Source organism: Salvia hispanica, chromosome 6 (assembly GCF_023119035.1).
Source record: "Salvia hispanica cultivar TCC Black 2014 chromosome 6, UniMelb_Shisp_WGS_1.0, whole genome shotgun sequence".
In the NCBI taxonomy this organism is placed as follows: domain Eukaryota; kingdom Viridiplantae; phylum Streptophyta; class Magnoliopsida; order Lamiales; family Lamiaceae; genus Salvia; species Salvia hispanica.
The window spans coordinates 39,668,624-39,681,696 of NC_062970.1; the positions used below are offsets into that span (position 1 = coordinate 39,668,624).

General features: G+C 35.8%; 1 protein-coding gene and 1 pseudogene across 1 annotated transcript; one reads left to right on the forward strand and one right to left on the reverse strand.

Moving 5' to 3' along the window:
• The first annotated feature begins 5,770 nt into the window (after nt 1-5,770).
• LOC125194242 lies at nt 5,771-9,507 on the forward strand (annotated as a pseudogene).
• Nucleotides 9,508-10,447: 940 nt separating this feature from the next.
• Nucleotides 10,448-12,172, reverse strand: LOC125194243 (abscisic acid receptor PYL3-like). Its single transcript, XM_048092359.1, has 3 exons — nt 11,895-12,172; nt 11,121-11,336; nt 10,448-10,974 (listed from the first exon to the last, which is right to left on the reverse strand). Exons 1-3 carry the CDS (start codon nt 11,991-11,993, stop codon nt 10,747-10,749), a joined length of 543 nt encoding a protein of 180 aa, XP_047948316.1. The 5' UTR covers nt 11,994-12,172; the 3' UTR covers nt 10,448-10,746.
• Nucleotides 12,173-13,073: the final 901 nt, after the last annotated feature.

Below are 13,073 nucleotides of genomic sequence, written 5' to 3' on the forward strand. Positions count from 1 at the left end.
GATCATTGATTTGATTTATAGTCATGACCCACTTCATTTATTGGTAATTTTATAAAATTAAAAACCCAAATTGTACGAGCTTGAAATAAAACAATTAAATGTACCGCTGATGTGGAGACATACATATGTACTGTTTTTTTTTTTTTGGTCAGAGTTTTTTGTTGTGATGCGGCTACTTGGGTGAGTCTAGAATATTGTTGGTTTATTATGGTGTGCTGTTATTGTTGTTTTGGATATCTGCTCGTCACTGCTTCTTCCTACTATACACTTCGCTCTAGGTAATTTTTAAGTGGACATAAATTTTAATACATAATTATTAAAGTAAGATATAAACAAAAACAAGTAATTGAAATATTTTAAGTAGAGAATGAGTTTCACCTTATTAGAGAAAAACGAATATCTTATTAGAGAAAAACGAATATCTTATTAGAGAAAAACGAATGTCCAAATTTATAACGTATATATTTTCAGGGATAGACTAAAATAGAAAAAAGTACATATTCTTATAGGACGGGAGAGTAGTAAAATTTATTCAAGTTGTAAAACTTAGATGTTATTGTTAGAAGAGATTTTGGGTTCAAACCATCTACTCACTCCGTTACATAGTAATAGAGTCATTTCCTTCTTTAGTAAAAGTCAACACATTTTTTCACACATATTTTACTCTCTCTTACTTTTTTCTCTCTTCATCTTTCTACTTTTTTTCATTTTTCAATTTATTCTCCATTTACTTAACTCGCCTAACAATTTTTCTTAATCTTCGTGCCGAAAAAAAACGCCTTCATTACTATGAAACGAGGCTAAATTCTATAAATATGTGATTCTGAAAAACTGCTTCATGGATATGTGGTTTTTTTTCTCTTTCTATCACTGGGTGTTACGCATTCTAACTTATAATATTTTGAATGAACAATCTGACATACGAGCAAAAATTCCATGGTCTTGACATACCCAGTGGCAATATGACTTGGTATGTCCAACTAATAATATTTTGAGAAATGGAATTATGAAAGTATTATGTGAATTAGAAACTAATTAGTGTATATATAAATAGATTCATTACTTTTTAATATGGAAATTTCTCCCAAAATTGCCGGAACTTATACAATTTTTATACTGATATGCAATTATAGTACACACTCTAAATTTGGGATCTTATGCATACCTTTATATATTTTTATTATGTTTTACATATGAACGAAAAATCTTGAAATATACTTAGGTACAAGTTTTTTTTATATTAAAATTACGTACTCCAACAAGTTATCAAACCATCCATCTCATCATTATCAATCAAATTAATTATTTGTATTACAAAGACTTTATGAATATTTCATAACTTCGATGATTTTATTTTCTTGTTTTGAATATTTTTTGAAATTTTGACACGCTACTGAAAATGCATAAAACAAGTTAAAATCTGAAATCAATTAATAAATATTAAAACTGTATAAAATTTAATTTACGGTCATATTTTATTAATTGTGTAGATTTTTAGTTTATATATAATGTGTAGAGGAGGATGTAATTATATACGTGTATGTATATATTAATGCAGATGAGGAAGGTTTAGAAAATTGTGGAGAAATTTCCATATTTTAAAACAATGGATCTAATTAGCTTCACAACCATGCACATGAAATATAATAGACTAAAGTCTTTTTTTGGTCCTTAACATATTGCGATTTTTTTATTTTGGTCCAGAACATTAACTTTTGAATTATTCGGTCCTTCACAAATAAAAACGGGTCACATTTGGTCCGAATTTGACGGAACTGTTAAAATTTAACGGTCAATGGATTTTAATTACATTTTAACTGAATTAAGAGTTAATATTAGAATTTTAAATTTTTTTTAAAAAAATGAGGAAAATGCAGCAGGAAATTGCTCTCAAATCGGCGTGGATTTCTTCGCTGAGGGAAAATTTGATGAATGCTCCGTTCCAGCATGGCGATTCCGTTCACAATTAACAAAATTATTAATACAGCAAGGAGATCTAGCACATTGAAGCCTTAACGAAGGAATTAACCCTAAATCAGAGGAAATCGGGATTACTACTGAAGATGCTAGCGAGATAGGAGGACCAAGTTCGCCCTAATCCGGCGGCGCCGATGAGTCCTTCGAGCAAAACGTTACCGGTGGCATGAACGCGATGAAATCCCCTAATTCGAGGCGGAGGAAGGAGGAGGATCCACCACCGACGGGGATCTCGACGGCGAATTCGGTCTAGCAGAAGACGAAGAGGAGAGCGGAGAGGCCGGAGACTGCGTAGGAGGCGACGATCGCGGGGCAGGCAGTGTCGCGCATCTCCAATTCGGTAATGCTAAAGATGCCGGAGCCGAAGACGGAGCCAGATCAGGTCCTACCAGGCGAGGCACTTCTTCATCTCGTGCTCGGATTGCTTCTTCGCCTCGATGAGCTCGTCGGATTCGGAGGCGCGGCCGAGGAGGCGGTCGCGGAGGCAGCGGTGGGGTAGCGGAGAGGTAGGCGGAGAAGCTCTGGAAGGAAGGCTCCGGGAAGAAGTCGTGCTTGCTGAATCGCGATTTTTCTCTGGCGGTGAGGGGAGAGATGTGAGGTCGTCGTGATTTTGATTTTGGTTTGATTAGTGTATCCCATTTGTGGAAAGTGATTGAGATTTCTTGTAACACAAGAGTAACTGGAGGAATTGGTGGATTTGGTGAAGAATTGGTGGATTTGGAGAGGAATTGAGTTATGGATTTGCATATTTGGATGAATCTTTTTTTCTTTTCTTTTTTTAAATAATTAAAATTCTAATTAGATATTAGACATTAATTAAACATAATTATTAACTTAATCCGGCCAACATCGAATTAAAATTCGTTGACCGTTAAATTTTAACAGTTCCGTCAAATTCGGATCAAATGTGACCCATTTTTATTTGTGAAGGGCCAAATAATTCAAAAGATAATGTTCTGGACCAAAATCAAAAAATCGCAATATGTTAAGGACCAAAAAGGGACTTTAGTCAATATAATATTTTTAGAGTTCTAGTTGTCAAAATGTTATTAGTAAGTCATATTGCCACTTGGTATGTCAAGATTATAGAATTTTGGGTTGAATAGACTTATACACATGAGATATAGTATATAGTATATGAATGAATGCTAATTACTCCCTCCATCCCCGAATAAGAGTTACTAATTTTCATTTTGGTCTGTCCCCAATTAAGAGTAGCACTTCATTTTTACCATAAATGGTAAGTAGGTCTCACATTCCACTAACTCACTTCACTCACATTTTATTATAAAACCAATACAAAAAAGTGGATCCCACATTCCACTAACTTTTTCAACCAACTTTTCTTTACATTTCTTAAAACTCGTGTCCGATCAAAGTGTTACTCCTAATGGGGGACGGAGGGAGTAATATACTGCCAAAAATACATTGATTTAGCAAAGTGAACTTAGTAGTAAGATGAACTATGTTCAAACGCATGACCTAAGTAATCACAAAGGTAGTGTAGTGGGGTAGTCATATAGTACTCCTTCCGTCCTAAAGTAAGAGTCACTCTTATTGTGGACACGAGTTTTAAAAAATGTAAACAATAGTGGGTTGAAAAAAATAGTGGAATATGAGACCCAGTTTTTAATAGTGGTTTTATAATAAAATGTGAGTGAAGTGAGTTAGTGGAATGTGGAAATATGGTAAAAATGAAGTATGACTCTTATTGTGGGACGGACCAAAATGGCGAAGTGTGACTCTTATTGTGAGACGGATGGAGTAGTACTACTAAATGTTTGAAGGGGTTCATGGATCTAGAGATGCCCAAGGTTTTCGGTTTCGGCGGTTAACCACGGAACTGTAACCGCCGATTCCAGTTTCGAACCGGAACCGTGACATTTTTTACGAACCGGAACCGCGGGCCTGTTTCGGTTCAAGATTTTACTAACCGAAACCGTCACCGAACCGCGGGTTAACCGGCAGTTTCACGGTTCCGGCAAGGTATTCGAGGCGTTAGCCGTTGGCAGCCAAGGAACAGCTTTTTCAGACGGTTTTTTGACCGGAACCGGCGGTTAACCGCGAAAAACCGTCGGATTTGTTCGAAATTCAATTATTTATTTATTTATTATTTTTTTTAATCCCAATTTTTAATTCAAATTGATCCATCCCCCCCCCCCCCACCCATTTTTATCTATAAATACCCCCTCCTATCCTCATTTACATTCACCCCATTTCATGTTTTTTTATTAATATTCCGACGACACTTGTTAATTATACACATTGTTGTACTCTCTCCGTCCCAAGATAAGTGACTTGTATTCCTTTTTGGGGTGTCCCACTATAAGTGACCTATTTCCATTTTTAGCAAAAAGTCATCTCTCTTACTTTATTCTCCACCTACTTTATTCTCTCTTCTCTCCTCTACTTTTCCCTCTCTCATACTTTACTCTCTCCACTTTAATTTATTTAAATACCATTCCTTAAATCCTGTGCCCAAAAGAAGTAGGTCACTTATCTTGGGACGGAGGGAGTATATGTTTTGAAAATTGTATTGTATTGTTGTCCGTTACCATTCAAATTCAATAAAATTGATATAATTTTCACCTTATTCGTCTTATTTCAATTTAAATTATCCATTGTCTTGTTCCAATTTATTGTATAAGTCCAAAATTCAAATTACATAGCAAAAAAATATATATATATTTGAAAAACCGCCAAACCGAACCAAAACCGCGAGGAACTGTCCGAAAACCGGCGGTTCGGACCGAAACCGCCGGTTTTTTACCAAAACCGGAACCGTGAAATAGCCTCAAGGTTCGGTTCCGATTCCACATTTCCCGAAACCGAAACCACCGGTTTACGAATCGTGGGCATGTCTACATGGATCCACTAATTCGAATTTTGGGAAGATTTTTATATAGAATTAATTGAGTCTTTACATTGACGGTTTGATTTGTTAGAGAAAATAATTATGAAATGTAGTCAGAGTTGTAAGATTATTTTAGTTAGAGGGAGTGACTGAGACTAATTATCACATACTCTCTCCGTCGGTGAATAGGAGTCTCATTTCTTTCTGGCACGGGTTTTAAGAAATGTTAAAAAAAGTGGGTGGAACCGTGGAAGAAAGTTAGTGGAATAAGTGTTTCATTTGTGTATATAGTAGTATTAATTAAAATGATATGTGAGTGAAATGAGTTAGTGAAATGTGGGGCCTCTTTATCATTTATAGTAATTATGAACCGAGACAACTATTCGCGGATGGACCAAAATGAAAAAGTGGGACTCCTCACATATAGAGGGAGTAATTATCTATTTAGGATTGACCTACGAGATTTAATTTCATAAACCAAACAGAATAATGTACATATTTAATTATGATATAGTATAATTTTGCAAACGGAATAATGTTACAATTAATTAATCAATCAATCCTAGTATTTGATAAAAGTTGGTTCTTTCCAATAAAATCGAATTTCACTAGACCATGTATATTAATATAGGTAGTGATTAATGTAATGATTGAAGCAAACCAACATTATTGGAAGATGCACCTGACCAGACCAAACCAAACCAAACTAAACAAAACTCAGATCATCCTTTGTCCAATAATCGACAAGCAGAAGATAAAATGGATAACTCTAATTCGATTAAGGCTAATTGCTGATGTGAATTCTAACTCTAAGAGGGTTTGCCAGACCTTCACAGTTTTATGAACAAATTCGATTAGGGCTAATTGCTGATGTGAATTCTTGCGCTCTATTGATATAGAGTAAATTACAGTGCCTTACTTGATTGTTTTAAATTGATTATGGAGCCTAAATTCTTGATTACCTTGCACAAATTGCCGCCATCAGCCTGTTCTATTCCATTTTTTCTGTTCGGTTCTTCACCCCCGCGCCAGAAATGTAAATCCTATGCAAATTTCGGTTTATCAACTGGCTGTGGAAATTTGAGCAAGACTCCATTTTTGGGCCACAATTTAATGAATATCGCACAAATTAGGGCTGCAGAAAAAGAGGCGTTTTATGGCGTTGCTGAAGAAGGTGTTTATTCACTTGGTTTCAGGTAGACTCCCGAGGCTGAGATACTTTACCTCGAGGAGATGAAGATGGAAATTGTTGGTGATGTCGATTGATAAGCGGATTCTGCTGGAGAAGATTGCTCATTTGAAGAGTGATTTGGGGCTTCCATTGGAGTTTAGTTTAGGGATACTATTAGTTTCAGGGCCTGCACATTTGGATACTGATCTTGCAGTGTCTGAAGTAGAGCTTGCACAAGAGGAGAATAGATTGTGAGAGGTGGAAGAGAGAGATTTGTTTATTGATCGGGTGCCTAGGTTCAATACAGTTATGCCTTGCATTTTGCCTTATTCTGATTTGAGGTCTGTTTGCCCAGGAAAGGAAAAACATGCTTGTGGTGTTGTTCTTGAGATCTTGACAAGAGAACACCTTTTAACCCATTTCCGGGAGGAATTTAGATTCTCCCAACAGCTAAGAGGCATGTTGATATGTTCTACATTTCTCTCAAGGGGGATAGGTGAAGCTTATCGTGATTCTGTATAGATAGAGAAGGCCAAGATGCTGCTTATCAAGGAGAAGCTTCGCGCACTTGTTAATGTTCCAAGATTCCCCAAGAGAAATGCTGCCAAGGACCGCCTCAGGTGAAGATGAAGGAACAGGGCAAGAAGACATATCAGATGAAGAGTGATGATGATGAAGACGTGCCATTGCCTAGAATAGAAAGGAGTATACCAACTGGTACACTTAATGGCACCACGAAGAAGAGTGACGATAAAGTTCTTGCTCCTGTTTTACCAGATGGAACACCAAGAGAATGCCGGTAAATATGATGTTATTATTTCCACATATCAAGAGACCTAACTCAAGGTGCTATATCAAACAATAGCCTTGTTAAAATTTACTGTTGAGGACTCATTATCTTTTAGAAGGATCAATATTCATCAGGCATTCCAGTACTGCTCAAGAATATGAGAAATTATAACACGGTTACTGCTTGTTTTGATCTCGTTATATATCCCTTCCAATTAGTTTTTTTTTTATGAATTGTATTATGTATAACTTCTTATCCATGTGAAAATGCATCTTATTTTTAATACACATAATCATATAATCTTGAAATTTATCAGTTTACCTACTTGCTCAAACCAGTGCATTACATTTCATTGTTCAAATAACTATTCTTATTCTAAAGTAAATGTCCACCTCATTATTCTCCATATGCTATAATGGGCCAAAGTCGTACAAACGCAGATATATGGTTTGCACTTTTGTTAAAAGAATCAGAAAGTGTATCTTGTTAGTGGAATTTCATTGATTGAGGATATGGTTCGATAAATGCTTTAGTTGACATTTGAAAGGGCAAGCTATTTTCCTGGTAGATGATTGATACTTGATATGGAAGTTTCTGCAAGATTTCATGCTAACTCAAGATGACCATGCTAACAAACATATATTCCTCTGATGCTCTACCTTAGCTTTGATCTCAATGAGTCATCTTATCCGACTGATTATTGCTGTTGGTTTTTCTATTTGCTCCGCACAAAATGGATACGATCTTGTAAAAAAAAACAGATTATCCTGTGTTGGCTAGTTTAATGGCTTGTTCTGTTGCTCAACTTTATATACTTTATTTCAAAAGTAGACAATAACATCCATTCAGAATAAGATATGGAGTAAAATGTTTACATGATTATAAGCTACATCTGGCACCAATAATGCGCATACCTTTGGAAAAAAGTGCTATCTATTTGTTTAGGCTATTAGTTAATTTTAAATTGGGGGACCTCAGAATTTGATAACATGGTTTTTTGTCAGTACCTAACACGGATTATCGGTCTTTTAATTTCCCATATTATCTTGCTTTTCTATTGGCTGCTCCGTTGTACGGAAATCATAAATTATAAACTGATGAGCAACCATGCATATTTTGGCACTGTATATTATTTCTTCTTGTTGAATTGATATCAAACATACTTCTATGGATTATATATGAACTATTTCCTCAATACCATGTGATTCCCGTGTTACTGATATCTGTAAGGAGCACTGTAACCTTTTTGTTTGTGAAAGTGCGGGGACCTCAAGATTTTGGAAAAGGGAGAATACTTTGGAAAGGAAATAACCTACTTTATCTTTTGTTTTTCTTTTTCCACAGTGCTGGTTATGTTTGTTTCAGGAAGAGTTTTTTTCTAAGTGAAAGGGAGTGCCATGCAGACGAGGTATTCCACGTATTATTTGACAGAACACAGATTTAGCAACCAGATTTGATAAGATTTTAGTGCTGCATAGTTTAACATATCTGTTTCTTTCAACAGCAGGCAAAAGTATGAGACGCGGCACATCTGAAGTTTCTCACAGATCTTTGAGCTCTAGACACATATAATATGTAGGTAAAAGCAAATTATTTTGAATGTATCCATCCACTCATGCAAGATCAAAGGGTCGAAAGGAATCGAACGTGATAAATAATTGAGATAGATGCCTGAGATGCTTCATTCTTGGCTTTTGAGGGTTGACTTCTGTGTCTGAGGGCCATATCTTTTCTCCTGCTCAGATTAGGAACAATATCATGAATCAGACGAATCTGTTTCGGCCATTCATGTCTAGTGCCTAAGATATTGAGGCCCCACCACAGTTTCTTTTTCGAGCCCTAGCAATTTCTCTCGACCTTGTGGCTATAAATAGGCTTCTCCATCGTTGTATAATGCTTATACCCTCATCCATAGCTTACTTCACTTCCATTGCATTAGTCATTAGATATAAGATTCCAAAGCTATGATTGCTATTCTCCCTCAAGGGCTTCTGGCCCTTTGCATGCTTAGTTTCTTAGATTCTAAAAGAATGTTAGTGATGGAAGATGGCCAGGGGGCAATTGGGGGAGAAGTAACAATCTGTGGCTTTGCAGCTTTGCTCGTGGGTTTTTTCACTTGTCTACACCACTGGAGCTTTTGTTGTCTCTCTCCCTCGAGGGTTTCTGGTGTAGTCATAATCAAATTATGCCCAGGATCCTCAGGGTGGGGGACAACAGAATCTTGCTGTGGTTCTCTGCAGCCTAGGAGATGAAGTTTTAGCTCTCATCTCTGTGTGTGTGTTGTCTGCATGCCTGCTTTTCTGATGGATGTTTGAACAACTGTCTTTTAAGAACTGACTGTTGTTTGCAGGAAACGTCGCTGTTCTCGTGGAAGAAGACAAGCAAGCACAAAATGTTGGACCGATTGCAGGATTCATGTATGATCAAGAATGGGGAATTTCTGAAGTGAAGTGAGAAAGATCTAGCTGACCTAGTCTCTGTTGATTCTTTTTTTTTTCTTGATTTTCTTGTTATACAGAAAGGTTAAAGAAGCTGGAATTTGGAATTTTGTAGCTTTTGCAGATTTTGTATAGCATCCCTAAAAAGGACGTGCCCCATTTGTTTTATACTCCCTCCATCTCCGAGTAGAAGTTCCAACTGGTTTTGCCACGGGTTTCAAAATCTGGCTGACTGCGTTATGTATAGAATAATTTAGTGAAATTCAAGTTTCACTGATATAGTAGTTTTACAACAGACACGATGCGAGTGAAATAAGTTATCGGAGTGTAAATAGATAGAATTGGTAGAATATGGATCCTGAGAATATAACTTCAAATAACAAAGATGATACTTTTATTATGGGGCAAGGAGAGAAAGTAGTTACTATTTGTTTATTAAGTACTGCCTTGGTCTATGAAATATAGTCCTGTTTTATAATTTCATTTTGGAAAGAGTTAACATTAGCTTCTGGAACTCCATGGTAATGGGATTTTCTCCGAAGAAACTCCATCCAGATGGCTTTGGTTGATGAAGGGTGGAGATTCAAATCTTCTCGCAAGGGCGGGATATCTAGATGAAGCATGGGATTTCATGTGTCAGATGCCAATAGAGCCTGATTCAACGGGGCGCTATTATTGGATCTTGTTGAACCCATGGTAGCCTCACCAGGGAGAGATTGCTGCAAAACAACTCTTCAAGTTGGAACGAGAGTATGTGTTGCTGATGAACATGTTATCATCTAGCATCTGAAAACAAATCATGGGATGCTTACCAAACACCAATTGTTGTTACCAAATCAGAAAGCATCAAAAGATCACATTTCGTATATGAATAAAATATATAAAAAAATTAAAGTTAAATATTTGAATTTCAAACTGTATAAAATTAATCAGAATTTAATTAAACTTAAATCAATATTTATCCTATTCTATTGAAGTCTATATATAGGAGTACTATGTTTTTTAGAGTATATATTTGAGTTTGTTTCACTATGGTTATTCTTAAGGGCTTCAGTTCAGCTATTAATTATTTCAAATTATTAACAAAATAAACAAAGTATTGCTTTCGATCTATTTTCTGAAGAATTCTAAATCCATATTTATAAATTTGTTAGTGGTCAAACGATAAAGTAGTTCTTAAACAATGGATAACCCAAAAATGAAGAAACAAGACAAACTAGTCAAAGAAAACGATACTAATAGTAATAGTTGATCCAAGCATTTCATCTCCACCTACAAGTTTACAACTAAATGAAAGTGCAAATTCGACAAAACTCACCTCTAAATAGAAGCACAAAACATGTACTCCACATAACACATATATACATATACATCTACCCAGCCATTTGCAAATAGCAGGAGATGCTTTGTACATGGATGCATTCTTCATCTGCTAACAATAACTTGCTCCATCAAAAAAACATACAGAGGCACAACAAGAAGGCCTTCTTGAAATGGCGCCGTCTGCATTTTATTATCAACGAAGACTGGGTGGCTGGCTGGTTGAAACTAATCCTCTCATCGCCATTCTCTCTGAGACATCAGCCAAAGACTTGAGGTTGCAGTTGATCAGGGCTTTCACAAAGTAGCATGTTTCGTCTTGAGTATTCCCATCCGGCACATCCACAACAAAAGATTCGATCACTTTTGTCCCCACCCTCCCATCAATTACATCGGGATGGACTGTGATTATCGATGAGTAGTTCTGCAATATCCCGCAGTTTTTAAGCATTTTGATCAATCTACTAATCTCCGAATATTGAAGGTTCTTATCGATCGAGCTACTATCAAACTACCCTTGGGTCACATACTCCAAAACATGATAAATAAAAAAAAGAACAAGATTGTTACCTTAAGTCTGTGATCACCACCAACAAACTTGACCCCAAGTATGTGTTCTTGATCATCGAGCATTTCCAACCTCTCGGTGCTCGTCGTTGCAGGGAGTCCCGACTTCACATTTACCTCTCGAACACTTCCAATCTTCAGATCACCTTGCACAATGCACCGGCTAACAAAGGGCTTGTACTTTTGTGGCTGATCGAATCTCCTAACCAACGACCAAACCTAAACGAATACATAGAAGTCATACCTAATTCAATTTGGAAGCCGTCTAACTATGTACAAGATGAATTGCATCTATTCACATAAAAATAAAGAGCTGAGGCTATTTTCACCCTTTTTCTTCCCATTCTAAACATAAAGGATTCAAATAGCCAACAAAACCAAATCCCTAAATTTTAAATTAAGATAATCTAACACCCAAACAGAGACCCCCTCCCCCCACTAAAAATTTGAGCTTTTCACCTTAAATTCATCATCAAAGCTAAAATTACAGTCAAACCATAAGTTTTGATCAAATCCCACATATCTCCTTAAAGATTTGACCTTTTCCCCTTATAATCTTGAGAATTGACAATGGAAGATCTAAATTCACCATCAAAGCTAAAATTCCATAAGTTTTGATCAAAGCCCACATCTTTGATCTCACTCAAATCTTTTCACATCAAATAATAGTAAATTTCAAGAAAAAAGAAATCCAAAGACAAAAGCAAATTCACAGCTAAAAGTCTAAAACAATCCCCAAAAACACACACACCAACACGTGCTAGGTGAGAAAATTACAATGTCAACTGGCGCCTTGATGTGGTTCATCACGCAAGAAGAGCACTGATGGTCGCTGGGCTGGTGGCTGTGGTACCTACTCACACACACTGCATCCATTTTTCCCAAATTCAAGAATCAAGAAACTCAATCAACAAAAAAAGTTGAAGAATCGATTTTGGGGGTTGGAAAAAGGGATTAGCAAAGAGGTGAGAGTGCATGCATCTAACTCTAATATTTAATGGGAGTCTTCGTCAGCTAGCACCGACCCGCCCCACCACCACTTGATCACCAAAAGCGCTCTACATTCACTAAACTAAATTTAACTAAATTATCTTTACAAAATGTTTTTATCTCAACCATTTGACATTTATGGATCGTGACACTGACACCACCTTTATTCAACAAAATTATTTGGATGGACGAACAATCGGATTCTCTTATTGGTTAATGGATGGCTTTTCTAGTCACTTCCACATAATTACAAAAGATTTTTATCACATACTGGAATTTTATGTTATAAGTATTTAAAGAAAAATATTACTACTGGTATTTCTTGTGAGATACCGATCGATATCTTAAAACTCCATTTACAACGATTCTTTTGACCATTGACTTCACTTATTTTAATAATTACTCGTCCAAAAAAAAATATGGGCCTTGAAAACTGCATAATTATTAATGTAAATTGGTAAAATAAAAGAAATGTAGAAAGAAAAGATAATTGAAATTTTGTTCATGCAGAATGGGGCTCACATTTTGAAAAATAAAAACATAGTAATAACAAATATAGATATGGACTAATTTTATGGGATGGATTAAAATAAAAAAAAATTAAATTTTTTTTATGATGAATGAAGTTGTATAAAATTAGTAAATTATACTAATAAAATAGAAATAGACGAAAAATTATAATATTATTAATACAAGAATGGGTCTAACATCGTTATAGTAATTTATGAAAAACATAATATAGCAAATTTCTGTGGATGAAACGAAAATGACAAAAACATGCCTATTAATAGTAGATGGTAATATGTAGATTATTAGATTTGGCATCATATGCAAAATATCGAGTTATGTCCCGACAAATTACAAAAATAAAACTTGACCCCATTCGTTCACATGACTCATAATAAAATTACAAAATATAAAAATCATCCAAATCTAGTGGTGGCAAAATGAGTAGCGGGTAATGGG